Consider the following 25295-nt stretch of genomic DNA (forward strand, 5'->3'; position numbering starts at 1 on the left):
ATTAGTGAGATGGTGCTGGGCACCATCTCCATGCTTTATTTGCCCAGATGCATTCCCTAAATGGTAATGGCACAACGATTATATACTGAGCATATTGTGCACTCAGGGTTCTGTCCAGACCCGTTAGCTTCCCTCTTACCACCTCTGCATTTAGCCTCTGAAAGCTGAGACCTGCAGCTCTCCTCTTAGGCCCTTAGTCTACTGGAGTTGCCAGCACAGAGAGCCAGAAGAACCCTAGGCAGTGGTCGTGCTACAGAGACTGAAAGTGCACTCCTTTAGTTCTGCTTGGGACAGACTGCAGCGTAATTTATATTCCAGAACACACTGCAGGAGCAGGCCCAGGCTGGGACTTTACCTGGAATTACGCCCTTGCTTGTCGTCTTTACTTGCTCATCTTATTTTCCACACGGATACCCTTGCCAGTTTTTCCTGGGAGAGTCCAGGGTGTGCTTCTAGAACACCCTGTGACCACAGAGGCTGAGCATGTACCCCATGGCAGGTACAGTGTTAGGTGCTGGTGGAACAACAGCCCATAAGGAACATATTGCCTCTGACCTCTGACCACATATAACCCTGAATTCTTGCCCTCAGGACATCTAAGTTTTGCTACAATCACCCCTCTAGGTCCAATTGTTTATTTTCACCTGTATTTCAATTAATGGTCCGAGTAATCTCGGTTCTCAAACATGCCTTGGCTGTCCCTCCTCTGTGGATTTTCCGCAGGTCCTTTTAACCTCCAGTGTCCCAGCCTCACAGTGGATTGCTGGCTTCTCCCACCCACTTCCTTTTGGAACTCCCCAGAACTCCAGATTTTTCTCACTTTCTAATTCAAATTCATACAGCTCTTATCAGTTTCTATACCTACACTGAATCTCAGGCCTCCCTTTCAAGAGTCTCAATAGATCAAAATGATGTTTGATTTAACAGAACCCATGGTCATTTGTAATTGTGGTTGTAAATAGCCCCCCCCACCTAATATAAATATGTGTTATGTAAAATATTATATATTTGTATGTGTATAATTTTCCCATAAATGGTAATATGCCACAATTAATATTATATATTAATATTACTTTTCAATTGATAATATAGCTTATCTCTGCTACTCTGACATGGAAAGCTGTCTTTTTAAGGGTGACATCATATCCTTTTCTGTGGATCTCATAATTAATCTAACCTAAGTGCCATCAACTGAGTTTTGGAATATTGCAGATAATGTTTCCAGTTTTTATATTTTCTCACTGGTAGGAATTTATGATACAGGCATACTCATACAAATGTAATTGCTAGATCAGAGGGTCAGAGGGACCACATTTTTATAATATCGTTGGATTGCCATTCCAAAAGGTTTGTATCGATTTATATTCATCAAAGAATATAAGTCAGTTTGGATAGACACATCCCCATTGCCTGAGGGGCATAGTTTAGTTCTGGAGAAAGCGCCAACCTGCCCCTCCCCTCCTTATGGCATTGAGTGCTTTAGCCTGTTCCTTTCGCTTACATAGAAATGGTGTGATTTTAACATTGGAATCAAAAAGCGAAACCGGGCGGGCCGCGGTGGCTCAGCGGGCAAAGTGCTTGCCTGCTATGCCGGAGGACCTCGGTTCGATTCCCGGCCCCAGCCCATGTAACAAAAACGGAGAAACAGAATACAATAAAACAAGAAAATGTTTAAAGATGTTTCCCTTTCTTCCTTCCTTCCTTCCTTCTCTCTGTCTTTCCTTTAAAAAAAAAAAAAAGCGAAACCATAGCGCTTCACGTCTTAATTTGTGTGTTTTGTTGTTTGTTTTCAGAGAGAGACACTGATAACCCCTGTTGTAGGATTTATAGACCATAACTTCGAGGCCCAGCCTAATCCAGATGAAGTTAAGGATGTGTTTGTGGTGCCTCTGGACTACTTTCTGCACCCACAAGTCTACTACCAGAGTTACCTAACAAAACCTGGTTACCATTTCATTTTTCATTGCTTTGAATACACAAACCCTAGAAATGGCGTGACTTACCTAATCAGGGGAATAACTGCAAAACTTGCAGTGCTGGTTGCCTTAATTATTTTAGAAAAAAGACCCACCTTTGAGGTGGAATATAATCTTGACGATCTCGTGTCATCCTCCGAAGAGTATTTCCTGAAGCAATATAAATATGTCACAAGCAAGTTATGATTTATGAGACCAACATGCAAATTACAGATGTAGGAGTTATTTATGTGCGCTTATCCACAGAACAATAACAGTGCCAGCTGTTGGAATTTGACAGGTGTGAATAGTTTGCCTGCAATATGAAGGTTAAAAACCTTGCCTATATTCCAGTTGCTTTCTGTTATCTAAAAGGAGTAAAAGTCTTTTGAAAGTGGATAAACGCATTTATAGTGCTTCATAATTTCATCTACAATATGGTAACAGTATTTTTCTTACACATGCAAGAAAGAGTGTCTGGGACATGGTAAGCACTTAATAAATATTAACTGAATTTATGACTATGTGGATTTATTTTAATTGTAAATAGAATATCTTTTTCTCTCTGTTGTTATAACATGAAATAGAAACATCTCTCCAGCCATCAAATCCTCCGTTTCGTCCGTGGCAGTAGAATTTAAACAGAGCCCATAGCTCCCCAGTTAAAAATGTTATCCAGCATCTCTTGCAGTTAGGTGTGGCTCTGAAACGAAGTTCAAGCCAATGGGATGTGAGTAACAGTTGATCTATCAGATCATCTCCAACTTAAGAGGTGTGCCAGCTTCCCTGGGTTCCCTCTTTTTCTCCTTGCTATGAGCTGCAACATAGACTTGTCTGCAGCCCAGCCTTGACCATACAAGTGAAGACAATTCTGGGGGAACGGCAGAGACAAAGGAAGTTAGGAACTTGGATCTCTGAATGACCCTGTGGAGCGAAGCAGTCCACTCACCCAAACTGCTGACTGCTCTGTTACGCGAGAGAAGAAAATTCTAGCATCTTTCTGCCATTGAAATTGGGGTAATTTGGGGTCACTTTGTTATAGCTTAGCTATAACCCTAAGTATATACCGTAACACTTAAAAACAGCTAAAAGGGATATTCACCCAAATTTGATGTTTTGGAATTTGGGAGGATATGACCTAACATAGGGATTTTGTGACATAGGATGCTCTTAGGTGGTAGGGGTGTAGGAGGTGGCAGTTACCCTCCAGAGTGGCTGAAATCCCATATCTATCCATTAGGAAAGATAATGTTGTATGTCTCAAGATGATGGAGGCAAAAAAAAAAAAAAACCCAAACTGATTTCAAGCGTGAACCCCAAATCAAAAGTCACAAAGACAAATATATGAAATTGCATACCTTGGACTAAGTTCTAGCACTTCTTACGTGAGCATCTCCGTATATAATATTTCGAGTTAGCAGGGATTTCTTTGTTTAATTATGATATTATCCTGCACAAAGTCAGGGAGGCCAGTTAGTAAAGCAACATAACCGCAATTCTTTGATGACAGTTCCACATCTTACTGAATGTTACTAGATTTTTAGAAAGCTAAAGAATCTTCAGTAAGACTTTGTAATAGCTGAAAATGTGATGCTTACATTAAACTCATCAGTCAGCCATGCAGCTGTCCATTGCTGCAGTTTTTACTTTCTGAGTTGGCAGAGGCAAATATTCAATCCAATGCTTTATACTCCTAATTGTTTTAAACAGCACAACTCTGGCTCCAACCGTGAAAGCAGATGTTGGGCACGCTTCACCATTAACATTCTGTAACTAGCCTACTTGAACACGCCTGAACTGTTTCCGAACAATTATACAGGTATTCACAAATGTGTATTTGCAATCTGACAGCAGTGTAGCTGCTGGGGCATCCTGACCTCTGGAAGTGCAGAAAGCCTTCTCTATACAGTTTGTGGATGTGAACTCCACAGGCCTGCCTGGCTCCTGAGAAGAGTTGGCTCAGCTAAGTCTACAGTTTGAATGAATGGCACTTGTGGTCACCCAGCTTAAGGGGCTGGATACTTGGTGAAGTGAAGACTCATGCGCCACCCCCCCACTCCCCTCTTCTCCTTAGTAGTGTATCCTCTGACAACTCTGTTCAGGGTTCTAGTTTGATATCCTTTGCTGAAAAGAAGTCTGCTAAATTTGGCTCAAATAAAAGAAGTTACTGGCAGTGTATGGAACTTGGAATCGACAAAACCACTGAACAAACTAGCCTCAAGAAAGATAGCAGTAGGAAGCAAGCTGCCTTAAAAGCAAGAGTTTGTGAACCTTCTCTTCTGTGTCCCACCATTATTGTGATAATGACGACGAACTGATTGATACAGATGTAGAAAAGCAACGGAAACTCAGTGCTTCAGTCCCTAGTTCCTTGAAAAAGCTCCACCTGGCCTAGCTTGAGTTAGCTGGCAGGTTTCCAGAAAACTGCCAGTTTGTGTAAGATCAAAGTAAAGGTCAGGGCCATGATTACACACAAGTCCACTAGGACAGCAGGGCCATGGGTGGGTGACATGGGCTAGACAGACATCTCAAAACATTTGCTGTCTCTAGTCCCTAAATTCTGTAAACTCCGTGAATCCTGTCATCCAGACAGCTCAACACTGTTTTCCTTTGCATCTCTGCAGCCTTGGTAAATGAGTGTACTGAGTCTGGATTTAAGCTAGCCAGTTTTAAATCCCAACTCCGACAGCTTCTGTAACCAAGTGTAATGGTTGATTTTAGGTGTAAATGTGGCTGCAATATAGTATCCAGATGTTTAAGTAAACACTAGGTATTGCTGTAGATGTCGTGAACATCTATAAAATACCTCATCTAATCAGTTGTAGGACTTAAGAGCAAAAACTGAGATTCCCTAAAGATAAAGAAATTCTGCCTCAAAGCTAGTGTCAACTCCTGCTGAATTTCCAGCCCATTGCATGCCCTGCAGGTTTTGGATATGCCAGTCCCCACAATCACATGATTGAATTCCTTAAAATAAATCTTTAATTGATTGGTTGGTTCTGTTTCTCTGGAGGACTCTGCTTGTTGCAGATTTTGGTACTGGGAAGCAGGCTACTGCTATAACAAACACCTAAAAATGTGGGGTTGTGTAGGACAGGGTAATGGGTAGAGCCTAAAGTTTTGAGGCACACAGCAGAAAAAGCCTAGACCACTTTGAAGAGACAGGTGATAGAAAGATGAATAAAAAGGTGATTCTGGTAAGCGCTCAGAAAGACATAACGAAAGCTGTGGAGAGAGCTTCTATCATCCTAGAGAATGCATATGTCATCATAAACTGTTGCTAGGAATATGAACATAAAAGATATTTCTGACAAGATCTCAGGCAGAAATGAGTAAGATGTTATGGGACACTGGAGGAAAGGCAATCCTTAAAAAGTGGAGTAAAACTGGACCAAATTGCATTTAACCAATGGGCAGAACAAAGATCACGTAAGTAATAAACTTGGATATTTTTCTGGAGCGATTTCCAAGCAAAGCGTTGAAGGTGTGGCCTATGATGACAGCGAGAAGGATTTGATGAATTGAGGAATAAACCGTTAAGCAAAAAGGAACCAGCTCTTGATAATACAGAAAATTCCCAGTCTATCTGTATAGCATGCTCTGGAAACAGGGCAAAGCGTGTGGCTGGACAATCATTGACTTAAGAAATTAGGCATGTGATTTATGGATCCATCAACCAGCTTAGCAGAAAATAGAAATGAGTTATCCAGAAAGAATCTCTGGAGAACTCTTTTGTCTAATGGTGTGGATCCCGTTGATATTCACAAAAGACTGACAAGGTTTTTGAGGACTTTATACTGGCAAAGACACTAACAGCCTGTACTAAAAAGGAAAGGGGTGAGGCAGAAAGAAGGAGGGAAGATTCCAGTGGCAGAAACACAGATGGAGAGGGCTGAGAAGGCAGGGCTGCCCCAGAGCATCAGACCACAGGGATTACTCTCAGGCCCTAAACCTACTAGAATTTTCCCTGCTGGGTTGAAAACTTGATGTAGATCAGTAAACCCTTTATTCCTTCTGTTTCCTCCCTTTTGGAGTGGGAATTTCATATGCCTATCCCACACTATTTTGGAAGTAGAGAACATGTTTTGTAGTTCCACAGGTCTGTTGATGGAGAGGAGTTTTGCCCCAGGATAGACCATATCCGGAGTCTCACCAATACCTGACTTAGATGGCAAGATTTTGGATTTAGAGTTAATGTTGCAATGAGTTCAGACTTGGCGGGATGTTGAAATGGGGTGAACATATTTTGCACATGGAAGGACATGAATTTGGGGGTCCAGAGGGCAGCCTCTACTACGTTGAATAGGGTTGCCCCAAAATTCAGTTCGCCTGGACACTGTGAATGTGACCTTATTTGGAAATAGGTCTTTGAAGATGTAATCAAGTTAAAATGAGGTCATGCTGGATTTAAAGAGGGTCCTAATCCGATTATCAATGTCCCTATAAGAAGAAAGCGATTTGGATACAGACACATAGAGAGAAGACAGCCACGTGGAGATGGAGACAGAGATTGGAGTTATACTGCCACAAACCAAGAAACTCCAAGGATTAGGACTGAGTGGCACCAGTTTATATCTGCCTGCTCTCTAGAAGAGGGCACATGTGGGTATATCTGCCTGCTCTTTAGAAAAGGGCGTATGTGGATTCCACCATTTTCCCTGGGAAGCACAGAAAAGTTTGTCTGCAACAAGAGAAAAAACAAAGTCAATGCCTGGAATGAAGTAGTGATAAGAGTGGTGTACCCTGAGGGCTTTGGCATCCCTGAAACCTGGATGCTTCCCTAGTTTCCGTAGCACACCCCAAAAGTTCAAAATGAACCCCCCTGATATATCTGAGCAAGCTCAGAAGGATTTCTGTAACATTCCACTGAACGTGTTCTAACCCACAAGTAAACTCTGAATTCATCAGCCCTCTCCCATCTTTTCTCATCTCCTTTCACCATTCAGGAAGCCTGTAATTCTATTCTTCCTTGACTTAGAACTGATCTACCCTGATCCAGCTTCTTCTGGAAGCAGTATAGTATGGTAGGAGAGACTTTGAGGACTGAAAAAAAATAAGGTTTGAATTCTGCCCTTGCTCATCATTAGTTGCATGCCCTATTGGATAGACTAGGCAACATGCCCATATTATGAACTGCAAGAAAGGCTGGAAAAGGGGGCATTCGACCTTTGTTGTGAGAGGCAGGCCCAACCAATGAGGAGGAGGGGGGAATGGTGGGAAACCCAGTGCCTGCCACATATGGAAGTAGAGCTGCTTTGGTGGATAACGGAGTGGGGAGAACACGTGCCTACCTGCTTGGCTCTTCTATCCCAATGTTATATCACAGGTGCTCCCATGATGTCTTCATAGACTGCTATTTTGGATTAAATCATGTCTCCCACAGAGACTTTTTCAAGTCCTAACTTCCAGTTCTGTAGGTGTAAACCTATTTGTAAATAGGATCTTTGAAGATGTTATTAAGATAAGACCAGACTTAATTAGGGTGAGCCTTAATCCTATATAACTGGAGTCTTTATAAATAGAGAAAATTTGGTCACAGGAAGAGGGAACAGGAGGCAGAAGGAGACGGATGGCTGTGTTCTGGAGGCGGAAACTGAGTTACAGAGTATGGGTGAGCCACCACAAGAATGCTACAGATTTCGGAGAAAACATGATTCTACCAACACCTTGATTTTGGACTTCTAATCCCCCAAACTGTAAGACAATAAATTCCTGTTGTTTGAGCCAGCTAGTCTGGTGGCGTTTGTTATAACAGCCCTGGCAAACTAAGACAATTGCCTTTAGGCCTATGAGAAACAACAGGGAAATTAAAGTGTCATCTCACGTATGTCTTTGATACCAAGTGTGTCCCTTGCATTTCTCATTTTGCTGGTTTAGTAATAGACTGCAGCAAAAATCAAACACAACCAAGTCTGAGTCAACATTCTGGCTAGTTCTTAAACCTGGACCAGCCTTCGTGACCCCGCTCACATGGGCCAGAAACACTAGGTTTCACTTTGTATTGCTATATTTTGAAATTGTAATATCTTTGATATAATGGTTTAAAATATATTCTTAAAATTAATTTCTTCTCTTCCTTTTCACTTTTTTGAACTTAAAAAAGCTACTAGAAAAATTACCCATGTGGTTTGCAATATATTTCTATTGAATAGTGCTGTTCTAGATGATTCATCTGAACTCGAGTTCCATACCAGAGAGTAGTGGAGAAGTAGTGATCACCGCTCTTAGGACTAAAGTGATCACACAGACACACATACACCCCCGTTCTTCTCTGTCTCCTATGATTCTACGATGGTCACCCCCTCCTGTTGATCCATCCTGGATGTTCTCATCAACTAACTTAGTTGCTGGATTGTACATTCCATGAGAGGAGGACCTGTGTCTGACAGGCAGTATTTTCCAATGTTCCTTATCTCAATGGCTCAACCCCATAATCTGAGTTGTCCTTGCTACTGGCCTTACCCTCACTTCCAATAGCAGACACAGTCAATGTCCCATCATATCCTTAGGGCATATCATTTTAACGAACTCCAGACCACTTCCAGCAACCAATATTTGCATTTCTGTTTCTGAAGACTTTATTCAGATCCATGGTAGGCAGGCTAGAAGTGCAAGGGAATTAACATCTCCCATTCTCAGCTCTCAACCAGTGACTGGTGGGATATAGTATAGCAGTAGCCCAATGTCTTCTCACCTTGGTTGGCATAGCTCCAAAGAATGTGTTCTACACTGGTACCCAAACTGCGTAACTGCTTAAGCTCTGTTACCCACTGTGGTCGACAGCTCAATCCCTCCCTTTCTAGTGACTACTTTCCCTTTCAGTCTCATTTCTCCACTTCCATACCACTGCACCCAGTATATCCCTTGAATCTTTATCTTAGGGTTGTTTCTATGTAAACCCAGTCTAAGACATGCCCATTTCTAATCTGTCACATATTACATTTGCCATTTAATATCTGTCCATTCTATTTCTCTCTTGACATCAGCTTAGTCCATCATGGACTTCTGCAAAACATCCATCTGGTGACCATTGCTGTGAAAAATCTTTCCTGTATAGCCAGAATTATGTTTTAACATTTAAATATAATCATATTTTCACTCCCTTGTTTGAAACACATCAGTGGCTTCCCATTGATTTTATGAGAAAGACCGTGGCGCGTGCAAGTCCTACTTGTATTCAAGTTCCTACCTACCCTTCCATCTGTATATTATATCTCATGTCCCTGCCCTGCATGTCCCACTTAACCACGCCAACCTTCGTTCAGTTCATGGATGCCACAGGACTCTTGCACAAGCTCATCCCTCAATTTGGAATGATTTCCAATTGCCTAGTGAATTCATACTCATCCTTCTGATCTCAGTTTCTCAGGGAAGAATCTTCTGGCAAATCATCTAGGTCAGTTCCTCTACTTACAAGCTCTCTTGATACCTTATATCTCCCCTTCATAACTCTATCACAGAACCTAAAGGCAGTTGTCTTAGTTTGCTAGAGCCGTTACAACAAATACCATAGTCTGAATGGCTTAAATATCAGGAATTTTTTGTCTCACAGTTTTGGAGGCTAGAAGTCCAAAATCAAGGAGCAGCCAGATCATGCTTTCTTGCAAATCTGTAGCATTCTTGTGGTGGCTTGCTGGCAATCCATAACTCGGTCACTGCCTCCGACACATGGCCATCTGTCTCCTTCTGCCTCCTGCTTCCTCCTACTGACTGTGTCCAAATTTCCTGTGCTGCTGAGAATTCCAGTGATATAGGAGTAAGGGCCACCCTGATTCAATTTGACCTTATCTTAACTAATAACATCTTCAAAGATCCTATTTACAAATAGAGTCATACCCACAGGGCCAGGGTTTAGCCTAATGTCAACCCAAATCCAGGATATATTCCCCCTTCTGACTGTTTTTCCCAAGATGACTTTTATATAAATCTCTGAGTGACTTTAGTTGGAGACATAAGGGTATCAGCCAGGTCAAGTTATATTACCACATGAAAGAACAGAATTTAAATTTGAATATTGTGTTTTCTTATTCTCAAGAAGCCTTCTCCGTGTAAAATCAAGTTCCAGGTTGATGCTGTATTCCTCAGTACTCCTGTCCCTCCCTTTTTCTCTATTCTCTCCCACTGGCAATGTGGGCCTCACTTCTTTTGCAAGAAGTATGTTTCTGTTTGACTCCTTGCAGCCCATGAACTCACCTTCCACATCCAATAAGCGTATCAGTGAATTTTTCTAAATAAGAGGTTATCTAGTTATGGAACATTGGTCCCGATTATACTTTTTCTCACTTCACTGGGTTTTTCCTTTGAATGAATGACAAGGGTCGGGTGAGGAAAGGCTTATAGCAAAGCCCATGGGCACTGTATTGAGAAATTACATTGTCGGAAACACACTTGATGTGTAAATTCACTGACCTTTTAAGGAGATACACAAGCCTGAGCAATGGTGGAGCGGAGTGAATGATAAGGTCAGAATGAGTCTTGCATTAATTTGGGGAGTAAAGAGGGGATATTTTAGGATTGTACAGGGGGAGGAGAGGGATGAGGCAAAGAGGGTCAATAAGGGAGATGGGCACGGGGATGTAAGTGAGAGAGAATGTAGTAAATGAAGAATTTCACTAATGGAACGATGAGGATGACTTTTAGGAATGACGTAGTAAGAGAAGCAAACTTGAAGCAAAGGAAGACGACGCTGAGCTGCCAGCCAGGGGACTGCCCATAGCCCAAGCACTGCCCGCTAATAAGGCACGTGGCGTGACCTGGGCGATGTAAATCAATCTTTCTGAACCTCAAGTTCCTTTTTGTGCAAAGCGGATTTGAACTAGTCGGTCTCTAAACTCTTTTCTACCTCTGAAATCTCTACTTCTGGACCTTGTCCAGCCACGTTTGTGCATATACAGGTATTTAAGCCGTTTCGGTTAATAATTTTATAAAGGGAAAATCTGCCTGAGAAAAAGAATCACTTTTCACCTACTGTTTGAAGCTAACAGCGTGAAGAGCCATTATTATGTGAAATACCGTTTGGGAGATTAATTAAAAATTCTGACATTCAGAGCAGGGATTTGGGGCAGGACTGTACAAGTCCAGAAGTCTGTGTAGAATTAGACAGGCATCTAAATGTTGAACCTCATTAAGCATAGTCAGTGGTTGGGAGAGGGACATTTGGAAGCCAATATTCCAAACCCAAGTGCTGGTTGGCTTTGTGCATTTTGTTTGAATTATCGCATGTTTAATAGGATTTAGCTGCAGTGCCTCTGCTTAACAGTCTGTTTCCTTGGCAATGCAATTCTCAGAGGGGCAGAGGCCACGTGGAAAACATGGGTCATTCCGTAATTTAGTGAGGCGAAAGGGATAGACTTTATTACAACATACATCTGTGTATGCCCCTGTTCGACACACGGTTAATAAAAGAGTAACCAGCACATGGTAGGTCCTCAGTAAATGGAAGATGCTATTATTGTTATCAGAAAGTTACACTGTACTTTGTAGTATAATAGATGCTCAAACATGCTATTATTCTATGTGTTCAAAAAGTGTTCACTAGACAAAAGAACTATTTTTTTTCAGTTGTTCCATGAGCATTAGCCTTGCCCCTGTCCTTCCCTTTTTCTCTGTTCTCCCCCACCGGCAATGTGGGTCTCACTTCTTTTGCAAGAAGTTTGTTTCTATGTGACTCCTTGCGTCCCATGTACTCACCTTCCACATCCAATAAGCTTATCAGTGAATTGTTCCAAATAAGAGATTATCTAGTTTTGGTACATTGGGTCCAATTATACTTTTTTCTACCTCTGAAATCTCTAGTTCTGGACCTTGTTTCTTACCCCACAGCACTTGTTTCCACTCCATCAGGAAGTCCTGTTCATTTTGCTTCAAATTCATACCTCAGATACCTCCAGTGCACTCCATTTGCCCTGCCATCTCTTGGTTCCAGCCACCGTCACCTCCCACTGGGACCTGTAATAGCTTCCCCATCAGTCTCCTCATCACCCCACTCTTGCCCCCTACACTCTATTCGTGACTCAACATGTGGTTTCTTGAAAACATGAATCACATCATGTCATCTTTTCGTTTAAACTGTTCCAGTATCTTCCAATTGTGGCTAAAAAAAAATTCAACCTTCTCCCCTTGCTGACGGCACTGTCTCGTTCTGCACCCTGCCTACCTCTGACCACACAGAAGTCCCCACTCACCCTGGGCACTCAGCTCCCGCCAATACCATCTTCCTTCTCTCACTGAAACTTGCCAGCTCACCCCACCACAGGGCTTGTGCACTTTGCATGGCTGGCCCCAGTTTTATTGTCAATTCTCAGCTTCTTTATCCTCTCCTTGGAGAGTTACCCTGTTACTCTATTACACACCTATATTTCAATTTTCTACATAACCCTTCCAACTCTGGTATTTTTGTCTATTTATTTACTTACTTGTTTTTATTTTATCTCTTCTGCTAGTACACAAATTCTGGGAGCATAGCAACCTTTTATTATAATCTATTTTCTGCTTAGAACTCAATAAATACAACTTGGATGGATGAATTAATTAATTTTGTTGAAAATTAGATGGCCAAAGTCACTTTGCTCCAAAGACATAGGTCAACACAATAATATAATTGTATCCATGATTAACAAACATTTCCAGTCACTTCTGCTTTTATTTTTATTAATTCTTAAATGTCAATAATTTGTTTTACTATGGGGCAATTCTGCAAGCACTCAATGCATCTTTAATTAGATTTTAGAATTGTTTGGTTTTTTTCCTTTTGAAAAATGTCTAATATACTCCTAGCTAATTATTCCATCTCTATATTTGTATGCTTTAGGGGAAAAATGAGAACAACCTAAAAACCCAACAACCTGCAAATTGTTTAATAAATCATGGCAGCTTATAGAAAAGTATGTATGATTCCATTTTTGTCAAATACATTTATCCATAACTTTATTCACCAAGGTATTAAAAATTGTCTTCTCAGGGAGGAGCTGGGATTATGACCATCCTTTGTGCCTGTTTTGTTTGTTTTATTGCTTGTTTTTTTGCCCCTGATTTTTCTGAAATTAGTATGCATTGCTTTGATAATCAGAGAAAGTAATTAAAAAACAGAAACTTTGATAGTTTATTATGCTGGTTTGAATCTGTGGTAGACACCAGAAAAGTCATGTCCTTTAATCCTCATTAAAATTGCTGGGTAGGAGCATATTGATTGTTCCCATGGAGAAGTGACCCACCCAGTTGTGGGTGGTAATTTTTGATCAGATCGCTTCCATGGAACCAATCTGTTCTAGTTTGCTAGCTGCTAGAATGCAATATACCAGAAACTGAATGGCTTTTAAAAAGAGGAATTTAAATAAGTTTCAAATTTACAGTTCTAAGGCCGAGAAAATGTCCCAAGTAAAGCAAGTCTATAGAAACGTCCAATCCAAGGCATCCAGGGAAAGACACCTTGGTTCAAGAAGGCTGATGACGTTCAACATTTCTCTCTTAGCTGGAAGGGTACATGGTGAACATGGCAGTGTCTGCTGGCTTTCTCATGGCTCTACAAAAGGGAATCTCTCCAAAATGATTCCTCTTTTAAAGTATTAATGGGTGGAGTCACAACTCCATGGATGTTATGTGATCAAAAGTTACCACCCACAATTGGCTGGGTCACATCTCCATGGGAACAATCAAAATGCTCCCACCCAGCAATACTGAATGAAGATGAAAGGACATGGCTTTTCTGGGGTCTACCACAGATTCAAACTGGCACAGTTATGTAATGTAGACATGGAATGTTTGAGTAGGAGAGTTTTTTTTTCACTCTAAGAACCCTCATTCCTAAGTAGAAAAAGATGGGAAGTAAAAATTCAGATTCTAAAAAAAGAATGTTAAACTATTGAATTCAACTGGACTGATGGCATGCTAGAATATTTATGGCTTTGAGAACACCTCCCCTTTTCACCTCTGCCCTATTCCATTCTTTATCTGCCCTTCAGCATCAGCTCTTCCACACTCCAGTGTATATCCTCATTTACCTGCGTTACAAATTGCCCATGTGTAAAATACATAGAGAAGTTTGAGGAGGTTTTCTAAATCTAAGAAAGATACAGGAGGCCTGTGACCACTCCCTTTCTTGGGCATTTGTTTTCATCAACTAATCCACAGGGTGGCAGAGCCCTATCTTGGGAAAGTAAATTGAAATTTCCATTGATGGGATCCAGCGATGCACAGGTATATCAGAACATTGTAGGAGACCCCACTACAAACAGATTGCCAAGAGGAACACACGGGTGCTAGGGGAAATCAACTTAAAAGGAATCAAGTCTAGTAATAGACTGAAATGGCGGGTGATAGGTTAAATAGTGGTCCCCCAAAATTCATGTCCACATAGGACCTCAGAATGTAACTTTGTTTGAAAATAGGGTCTTCGAAGATATAATTTGTTAAATTAAGATGGTCATACTGGATTAGCATGGGCCCTAAATTCAATGACTGGTGTTCTTATAAGAAGAACAGAAGCTATGCATAGACACACAGGGAGAAGGTCATCTGAAGACAGAGGCAGGGGTTGGAGTGATGCAGCCACAACCCAAGGAACACCAAGGATTGCCATGAAAACTCAAAAGCTGGAAGAGAAAAGGAGTCTACCCTGGAGCCTCAGAAGGGAGTGTGGTCCTACCAACACCATGATTTTGGATTTCTAGCCTCCAGAACTATGGAAGAATAAATTTCCATTGTTTCAAGTCACCAATTTTGTGGCTGTTTTTTTTTAATGGCAGCCTTAGTAAACTAATAAACTTGGAAAAGGAAGCTAGAGTAAAAGGGAAATCATAGTACGAAGTAGACAGTACTGGTTGCTATTTAACTGCCCCCACCCAACCACTTTAGCAGTGCACTTGTGCAGCCTTGGGGGAGAAAGAAGGGTCTTCATATGGCTAAAATCTCTGCAGAGCTCTGAGGTTCTTGCCATTCTTCTGTCTTAAACAATGTTGATGTATATCCCAAGACTATCCTATAAGACTTGTTAACCAAGACAAGGAAAAAAAAAGTTTTTAATCATGCAAAAATTCAAGGCCACAGGAGAATCCCAGATATCCTGAACTGAAGATATGGGCTTAAATTATGACCAGATATGCTTAATTATTTGGCAAAAAATATCATATCTAAAAAAGAGTTTAAGCCCTCACATGTAGAACATATTTCTCTCTCATTCCACAGATCTTTAATACGAAAGTAAAAGCAAGTACTTTCATGGAATTTTGAAACCCACATTCCTTTGCTCACATTGATCAGACCATTCTCTTCCAGCTGCTGCCTCTCCTACTCATTTCTACTGGAAAGAGTTGGGTCTAAAAGGACCCAAATAACAAACAAAAGGAATGATCATCATGTATCTTTACAGAGTGCTTTCACTTCTAAGCCTTGTTTACTTGTCCCTAGAACCCTATGTGCAAGATCAGAATGGTTTGTCCTGTTGTACAACACTATTAAAGAATCTTGTTGAAGTTCAATGCTTGCCTAAGGACATGAGGCTATTTAAGTGAAGATCAGTACTGCTGAAACTAGATTCCAGCCCCACCTATATCAAATATCCTATGGAAGACAAAGACAAGACAAACCAGGCAGATTTTGTAGGGCTCTTTTTTTTAATCTGACCAGTATGCTTTCATATCTGCCTTGACCATTAATTATGAATGAACTTCCCAGTTATATGTATCGATGAAATTGTTTTTCACTTAAGCTAGTCTGAATTTGGTTTCTGACTCTTGCAACTAAAGAAATCCTAACATCAGATGCATTTACCACCATCCCCCTTAATTTCCCCCAATCACTTCTTTTGAGATTTCCAGTCATAGAGCCCAGTGTTGCTTTTCCTGCATGGCAACAGATTTATAGAGAATTTAAAGGACAGTGTGATGTATGGGAAATACAAGGCAATTCAGCAATTGTGCCCAGAGGATTCTAGGCAATACTGAGTTCAGAAGACCCCCAGGAAAAACAGATTTTTAAAATCCTAGGCATAAGACAGAATGGAAATTGACTGCAAAAGAATTCTATCCTTTCCTCTCTCTGCTCGAGGCAATCTGACCAAATTCATTAATTTCAGCTTCCAGCCAAAAGCACATCGGTAGATCAGCACACCGATGGACTTTTCCATTTGGAACGTGGGTGAGGCCATCGATGGTTGCAAGGCATGCAATACTCTTAAATTAATGCTTATACTCTGCTAGTAGAGGTCAAATGGAGTTGTTTTTCTTGGACAAAAATCATCAAATAAATTCTCTTGGCTAAGTACATAGACCTCAGGGATAGCTAAAAGTAAACAATTAGATTGTCTTGATCTACTCACATTTTGCATCTAAGTGCTCACTGATAAAACTTCCCTTCTCCTGTTCTGCAGTTGCATCTTGGCTGTGTTAATGTGAATGAACCATGCTGTCTGTTATTTATTTCTCAAATTATCCTCAGTTACCCTAATGTTTAATCAATAAAAATTAAATCATTAAGAGGCCAACATATTTAAAAAATGATACCCGATACACTTAGATTATAGAATTCTGTTGGTAAGGTTTAAAGCCCAAAGGAAAGAATCTAACTCCTGTCTGCCAGCATGTCCATTAAAACAATTACTCCACGAAGGATAAAAATGAATGGTATCAGCCCAGTTTTGAGAAAAAAAGGTTAGCTGTAAGAATAAGGACTAGGTCAATATAATATATAATGATGCTTCTAACAATGATAGTATGGAATCATAATTACTACCAATATTTTTGAGTTCTTACCGGTATTGTTCTAAATCAGAGGTCAGCAAACTGTGGTCAAGGCCTGTTTTTGTGTTTTGTTTTGTTTTGTAGGCTGTAGGGCAGGGGTCACATTTCATTCTTTTTCCATGTAAGTCTCCATTATTGCAGCACCGTTTATTGAATTTTTGTTTGTTTGCTGGTTTTTGGGAAGTGCATGGGCTGGGAATTGAACCTGGGTCTCCCGCATGGCAGGTGAGAATTCTAGCCTGAGCTACCCTTGCACCCTCCAAGGCCTGTTCTTGTAAATAAGGGTTCCTTGAGACACAGCCACATCCATTCATTCACATAATATCTATGGCTGCTTTTGCACAATGTTGACAGAGTTTAGTAGTTGCCGCAGAGACCACATGGCACACAAAGCCAAAAAGATTACTCTCTGGCCTTTTACAGAAGTTTTCTGATGCTGGTCTAAATGCTGTTACAACACTATCGTACTTAGCTCTCAAAAGGACTATGAGATATGTTGATGCTATTTCCATCCCCATTTCCAGATGAAGAACCTGAGACTCAGAGAGGGTTAATTAACTTGTTCAAGCAAAGCCAGGGCTCAATCCATTTCTCTGTCATTGTAATGCTTGGATTCTCAATGAATCTGCATGCTATAATACCATCATCCTTCCTTACCACAGTTCTCTAAAATTCTATAGAATCTTCTTCCCAGGTAAGAATGGCTTTGAAATCTAGGATTATAGCCTCTAAAGGGAGTATGGTGGGGAGTGGGGGTGGGGGTTTGTAGGAGGGGTTAGAAGGAAGGGCCTTCTGTATCACACATTATGTAAATACCAACCGCAGCCAAAGATGTCACCCACAAAAATTAAAACTTCTCTAACAAGTCTTTCCCTTTTTCCTTCTGATTATCTTTAATAATTTGGGAAAAATTCAAGTATTTTCTTATACCTTCTATGTCACAAGACAAAACAAAACAAAACACAAATCTTACTAATATAAGACTTGGTCATTCAAAAAAAGTATTTGCAAAGTCCCCTTTGGGGAATGGTGAGAATGGGGGAAAATTCAACTTCCCCAAGTTGAATTCTTGATATTCTCATAAGCATTATGGATAACCAAAACTGTAGGCTGAGCCCCCAGTCTTGGGGTTTGTTCATATGAAACTTAACCCCACAGGGTATAGGTCAAGCCTAGTTAAAATTAGGCCTAAGAGTCACCCCTAAGAGAACCTCTTTTGTTACTCAAATATACCCTCTCTCTGCAGCCAACACAACAAGCAAACTCGCCACCCTCCCCCTGTCTACGTGGGACACGACACCCAGGGGTGTGGACCTTCCTGGCAATGTGGGACAGAAATCCTAGAATGAGCTGAGACTCAGCATCAATGGATTGAGAAAACCTTCTTGACCAAAAGGGGGAAGAGTGAAATGAGACAAAGTGTCAATAGCTGAGAGATTCCAAACAGAGTCGAGAGGTTATCCTGGAGGTTATTCTTAGGCATTAAATATAACCTTGTTAGTCAAGATGTAGTGGAGAGGCTAGAGGGAACTGCCTGAAAATGTGAAGCTGTGTTCCAGTAGCCATGTTTCTTGAAGATGATTGTATAATGATATAGCTTTCACAATGTGACTGTGTGATTGTGAAAACCTTGTGTCTGATGCTCCTTTTATCTACCTTGTCAACAGATGAGTAGAACATATGGAATAAAAATAAATAAAGTGGGAAAAATGTTAAAATAAATTTAATTTGAAATGCTAGTGATCAATGAAAGGGAGGGGTAAGGGGTATGGTATGTTTAAAATTTATTTCTGTTTTTGCTTTATTTCTTTTTCTGAATAGATGCAAATGTTCCAAGAAATGATCATGATGATGAATATGCAACTGTGTGATGATATTGTGGATTACTGATTACGTATGTAGAACGGAATGATCAAAATAGGAATGTTTGCATTTGCTTGGTGTTTTTTGGTATTTACAAAGATAAAATAAAAAAATTTTAAAAACAAACAAACAAAAGGACTTGGTCATTCAGAAATTGCAGGAACTCTGTGGCAGACTTGTATCTTAGCTCATCCTGTTCCACCTGGGACTATATGCCCAACCACAAGGCAAGTGTCAGACTTTGTGGCTCTGTTTAAGGGAATTAGTCATTTCCACAACAGCTCAGCAACAACAGGAGCTTTAGGTATATTAGTTCTGATCTTCACTGTGACCTACAGCATCGAAATAACCATCCCGTGTTACATATGGGGAGACCCACCAGGGCCACAGGGCTGATGAGTGACAAAGGGCATACTCTCTCCTTCAGTGCCCCCCATTTGGCTCCCGATACCCCTGCTATTATATTCTAGTTCTAAGACTTTCTCTTCCCGATGGACCCCTGTTCCTGGGTCCTTGGACTTGCTGAATGTCCTTGATTTCTCTAATTTGATCCTGTGGGAGCTCCAGAAAAGCCAGCTCAGACTCGATCTTCTACTTTCTTTTCTTCCCACCAATAGGAAAAGCATGCTTTTCACTTCTCTAGCCTCTCAGCCCCCAAGCGCTGCCCAGGGCTCTCACTGCCCTCTCCCAACGCACACCCTGAGCATTCAAGACTGATGAAAGATCCATTTCCATTTCAGCCTGAGCTTGCTTAGAAAATCTAGTCTCTTGTTCCTGACAACATGATAATATTTAGCTGGGGGATCTGAAAATCCTCATTTAGGTGGGCTCCAGACTCCAGACATTGCAGGAAAAGAGAAAATCACCACTTTCTCTTCAAAGCACCATAGCACATGGATATTATTCAATACTGAGAACAGGTGGTAGAGGAAAGTAAGAAAAAATCCCATATATTTTGGAGTTAGACAATTCCGGCTGCATCACGTGTGACCCATGTGGATGTAGCCAAATCGCTGAGTCCTGTAGACTTCCACGTGCTTAACTGTCAAAAAAGCATCAAAGTACCTACTCTTCAGGGCTGTCAGGGAGTGATAGAAATAAAAAAAAAAAGTTAGAGGCTTGCCAATTCCTGACTGAGTAGGGCACTTTGGCTACAATCATTATAGCTATCTCAGGAGCTTCACTGCATAGAATTCTACCCATGTAACAGCTGCCTTTACAAAATGCTTCATTTTGATCATTCTAGTTTATAATCAGTCCACTGCACTCTCTTCCCTGGCTACTCAAAATGTGGTCCGTAGGCCAGCAGCCACAGCCTCATTTGGGAGCTTGTCAAAAATGCAGAATCTCAGACCCCTCTCCACACCTTCTGAAACAGAATCTGCAGTTTAACAAGATTCCCAGGGGATACCTGTGCCTATTAAAGTTTGAGAAGCAGTGCTCTATTTTACTTTCCCCTCAACTTCCCATTACTATCCATAATTTTGTCCCATAGCATATTTTACCTGGTGTATTAGTTTTCTATTGCTACTGTAACAAATCACCACAAACCCAAATGACTTAAAACAACAAACATTGGTTCTCTTACAATTCTGGAGGCAAGAAGCCCCAAATCAGTTATCTAGACCCAAAATAAAATATCTGCAGGGCAGCACCCCCACTGGAGGCTCTATGGAAATACACATTTCCTTGCCTTTTCCAGTTTCTAGAGCTGCATTCTTTGCATTCCTTGGTTTGTGCCACTTCTTCCATCTTCTTCCAGCAGTGTACCTGTTGCTTCAGCCTTCACTGAATTTGCCTTCTACCTCTATGATTAAATCTCCTGCTGCCTGCCTCTTGCAAGGACATTTGTGATTATGTGTAGGACCCACAGGGATAATCCAGGATCATTATCCCTACCTAAAGATGCTTAACTTCATTACATCTGCAAAGTTCCTTTTGCCATATGAAATAACACATTCACAGGTTCCAGGGAATAGGATGTGAACATCTGTGTGGGGGGCCATTATACAGCCAACCACACCTGGGTCTCTAATTTGGTGCTTACTAGATGGTTAAATGGAGTTGGTTGAAATTTTTACTCATTTAGTGAATGCCACCATAAGTATATGCCCACATGAAGATACGTTCTTGGAGACAGGTCATTAAATAAGTTGACTATAATCTGTCATAACCAAGGATTAATGAACATAGTCATTAATTAAATTCAGATGTTTCCAATGGAAGGAAGTAATTAACCTCAAAGACTCCTCAAAGGAGGTGAACTGACTCCTGAGAAATGAATAGAAATTCAACCGGTAACTGAGGCAAGAGAGACATTCTAAACAGGGAGCAGCCCTTGAAAAAGCTTAGAGAAATAAAATGGCAAAGCCCACTCAGAGAACTGCAAGTAATAGGGAAAATGTGAGTCCAGGAAGACCAAAAGACAAAGCAAAAGGAGTCAGTAAGAGATATTAGGAAGGACCTTGAATATCTCACTAAGGAAATTGGGTTTCATCCTTTTGATAATAGGGAATCATTAAAGGGTTAAAGTCAGGGAATTGACAAAATCAGACTAATGTGGAAGAAGGGTCCTTCTGGTGGCAGTGTGGAGGCTATTTCACAAAAGCCCAACAACTAAATTAACTTTTTAGATGATGGTAGGTGTTTGAATCAATATCTGCTCTATGTCTCTCATATATACCATCACGCTCAAGCTGCCACAAGGAAAAGGAACCCAGAATAAAAAGTTGTTCTGCTCCAAGCAGATGTTGCTCTGATCTGACTCTGGGGTATCAGTGTTGAATGATATTCAACCAGCGATCGTAGTTTCAAGGCTTTTTAACTAGAGGGGACTACGGATATCAAATGGCAAGAGAACTCTTGGCACAGCTTGATGCCTTCAAGACATGCTCAATTTGCTCAATGGTCCTTAAATTCAGAAGGTTTGTGTTGGTCTTAGTGATCTGCATTAAAAAGAAAATTCTTACAAACACTTGCCCCTGCCAACCTCTAACCTGCCTTCTATCCCTGGGACTTTTTTTTATTTCTAATCACCTCTTATGTGATATCATTTTTGTCTTTATGTGTATTGTTTATTTCACCGAGCATAATGTTTTCAAGGTTCTTCCATATTGCAGCATAGCTCATAACTTCATTTTTTACTATGGCAGAATAATATTTCATTCCAAATAATATTCCATATTTATTGGGGAAAATAATATTCCATTTTTGTTCATCCATTCATCTGTGGATGTGCACTTGGGTTATTTCCAGCTTTCTGCTATTGGGAATAATACTGCTTTAAACATTGGTGTATTAGTATCCATTCACAGCCTTGTTTTCCCTCTCTTTGGGTATAGGTCTAGAAGTGGGATTGCTGCATCAAATGGTAAAGCTGTATTTGGAACTGCCATATTGCTTTCCACAGTGTCTGCACCATTTTACATAACAACTGACAATGCACTAGTGTTCCAATTTCTCCCCATCCTCTCCAACATTAGTTATTTTCCACTTTTTAAAATAATAGCCATCCTTCTGAGTGTGAAGTGGTATCTCATTTGCGTTCATAAGCATCTTTTCATGTATTTATTGGCCACTTGATATCTTCTTTGGAATAATGTATATTCGAGTCCTTTACTCACTTTTTAATTGGGTGGTTCATCTTTTTTTGAGTTATGGGAGTTCCTTATATATTCAGGATATCAAACCCTTATCTGTTATGTGGTTTGAAACGGTTTTCTTCCACTCTGCCTTTTTCTTGATAATTTTCTTTGCTGCACAAAAGTTTTTCATTTTGATGTAATCAAATTTATCTATTCTTTTTTTTTTTTTTTTTTTACATGAGCAGGCACCAGGAATCGAACCCGGGTCCTCTGGCATGGCAGGCAGGCATTCTTGCCTGCTGAGCCACCGTGGCCCGCCCTGTTACTCTGCTTTTGATGACATATTTAAGAATCCTTTGCTACCCAAGTTCGGTGCCTGCCCATGCAAAAAAATAAATTCTTTGCTGCATCCAAGCTTATGAAGATTTGCCTTTATGTTATGTTCTAAGAGTTTTATAGTTTAAGCTCTTATACTTAGGTCCTTGATCCATTTTCAGTTTGTTTTTGTTTATCACATAAAGCAAGGTCTAACTTCATTTTTCTGTATGTGAATATTCTGTTTTCCCAATACTATAGGTTGAAGAGTCTGCTCATCTACATTTTTAGTGAGTGTCTTCCTAAACCCTTAGTAAGTGGCTGCCATCATCCAAGAGGCAACATGAAACAATGTATTGGGTCTACCAATAGAAATTTTGCATTTGATCAAATCGCATTTCTGCCTCTTACCAGCCAATTCCAGCTTCATTTACTCAACTGTAAATGGCTCATGACTTGCATGATGCTAGTTACCAACATCTATCTCTCCTAATAGTTATATTAAAGATCATAAGTGCTAAGGCCCTTTGAAAACTGTACGAATGTCAGTTCTTCACCTGCTGTCTCTTCTTGAGAGGCCCACTTCCCAAAGAGGCTGGAAAAATACCAACTTTGCCCTTTCATCAAAAAATATAAATGTCAAAGTCATGATATTTCTTTCCTCAGGAAAAAAACAAAACAAAGCAAAGAACAGGGCTTTTTGCCAAAAGATCTTGTTTCTTTACAACAAATGTAATGACAGTTGTCTGGTCACCCAGCAGTCTTCAAGTTGGGATTTGTCCTTTTCAGAAGCAGGTGGAATGTCAGTAACTGGCCTCAGAAGTCCATTTCCATACACCACTTACCCAGGAAAGGCAGAAGCATTGGATGGAAAGTGGTCTTCTGCTGGGAAGGTTTGTCTCTCCATACAACTTCTGCCACTCTTAGCTCTACCAGGAAGTCCTTTGCTTATGCAAACTTGAGAACAAAGAGGCAGAGGATACATGTGGTAGGTGGCTATGGAGGAAGGAATCCAGAGTCCAATATCTGAAGGAAAATCTCTATGGACTCTTCAAGAATGAGCCCAGATGAACATACACCAGAAACTCAGAGAGCGCTGTGCTTGGCATGGCCAAGAAGTGCCAGAAAACTAGACTACTTTTCAAGTATCTCCCTATATTGTCCTACTGACATTTGCTCACTCTATTCCTTCCATCTATAATGTCTACTCTATATACCCATCTCATCAAAATCCTGGCCATTCTTTAATGCTACCTTTTCCATAAATCCTTTTCTTTTTACTCCAAGCTGTGATCTTTCTCCTTTTTCCTCTTCCTTCTCTTTGTCTCTTTTGGTCCCACAGCACTTTGGTGGTACTTTAATTCAACAGAAATGTAGGTTCCAAAATAATGACACAATAAGTTTCTTGAGAAGCATAATTATATAGAAGAAGAAGCATGGATTTGAACTCCCCTTGACCCCTATCTGGCTATGTAAGCAAATCCTTTCACTATCATGCCACATGGCCCCTATGATAAGAGCTGGGATCTGCAGCCACCATGCCTGGATTTTAATCCTGACACTAGGCTCTAGCAGGCATCAGTTCTGTGATTTCCAGCATGACAAAAAATTCTTTTTCTTTTAACTTTTTATAATGTATGTACAATTCAGGATTTCCCATTTTACCCACTCTTGAGTGTACAATTTGGTGATAATAATCACATTTGCAATATTGTGCTACCATCACCAATATCCATTACCCCTGGTCTAAGCTCTGTTAGAGAAGATTAGCAAGTGTTAGAGAGGTGTCGAATATTTGCTAGCAACCAACTGATACTTTCTTCTTGACAAGAAGGTTTGGAAAAGAAAGGAGAAAGGAAAAATAATTTCCTCACGCAGTGAAAAAAATTGGCCTCAGGTCAATACGCCATCTAAAATTATCTTGCGTGCCATTATTTGTATGTGACCCACATTCTGAGAAACACTGCTGTAAGATAAACTACCTCAGGGCCAAGACTAGGGTGAATTGAACCCAGTGAAGGGGGTGGAAAAAAAAAATCTCAGTAATCAAAATAAATAATATTTTAATGCAATTTGTAAAAAAAAAAAAATCAAAATAAATGCAAAAAGCCATAAACACGATCCAACCCTATCCTTGTACGACACAGCCTCACTTGCCTCACCCTAATCCTGGATCAGCTGTGACAAGTACCCTCTGGCACTTGGTGCTAGTGATAATATTAGTATCTGGAGGGTGCTCTTCAGTTCCCAAAGCATTACCTTTAGTATCTATACTCTTTTGTGTGTATCCGGATATATATATACACACACACACATACAAGCATATATATACATATACACATACATGCATATATACATTGCTCATTTTAACTGTTGTTAAATGTAGATTCAGTGGCACTAATTGCATTCACAATGTTGTGCTACCATCACCACCATCTAGTTCTGATACTTTTACATGAACCTAAACAGAAACTCTATATCTAACAAACAAAACTCCTCCCTTCCACCCTCCTTCCAACCCCTTTAATCTACTTTCTGTCTTTACAAATTTGTTAATTCTAGAAAATTCACATAAGTGGAATCCTACAATAATTGTCCTTCTTTGTTTGGCTTATTTCACTGAACATAATGCTTTGAAGGTTCATCCATGTTGTAGATGTATCACAACTTCCTTCCTTTTTATGACTGAATAATCCATTGTATGTGTATACCACATTTTATTTATTTTTATTCCTCTGTCAATGGATACTTGTGTTATTTTCACCTTTTGGCTATTGTGAATAATGCCACCATGAACTTCAGTGTACAAGTATGTTTTAGAGTCTCTGTTCTCAATTCTTTTG

The 25295-nt window shown here is 40.3% G+C and overlaps 1 protein-coding gene across 2 annotated transcripts in view; it reads left to right on the top strand.

The window, feature by feature from the left end:
- The window catches only part of NUDT7 (nudix hydrolase 7), a 32690-nt gene extending 14014 nt beyond the window's left edge, over positions 1 to 18676 (top strand). Inside the window, exon 4 of one of the 2 annotated variants that reach the window (XM_077133098.1) lies at positions 17937 to 18676. In XM_077133098.1, coding sequence (XP_076989213.1) covers positions 17937 to 18044 — 108 coding nt within the window. In that variant the 3' untranslated portion in view covers positions 18045 to 18676. Of the gene's footprint in view, positions 1 to 1793; positions 2474 to 17936 lie in introns of those variants that run through there. The other variant, XM_077133097.1, reaches the window with a different exon arrangement.
- The last annotated feature ends 6619 nt before the right edge of the window (positions 18677 to 25295 follow it).

The sequence above is a fragment of the Tamandua tetradactyla genome, chromosome 16 (genome assembly GCF_023851605.1).
Source record: "Tamandua tetradactyla isolate mTamTet1 chromosome 16, mTamTet1.pri, whole genome shotgun sequence".
NCBI classification, from domain to species: domain Eukaryota; kingdom Metazoa; phylum Chordata; class Mammalia; order Pilosa; family Myrmecophagidae; genus Tamandua; species Tamandua tetradactyla.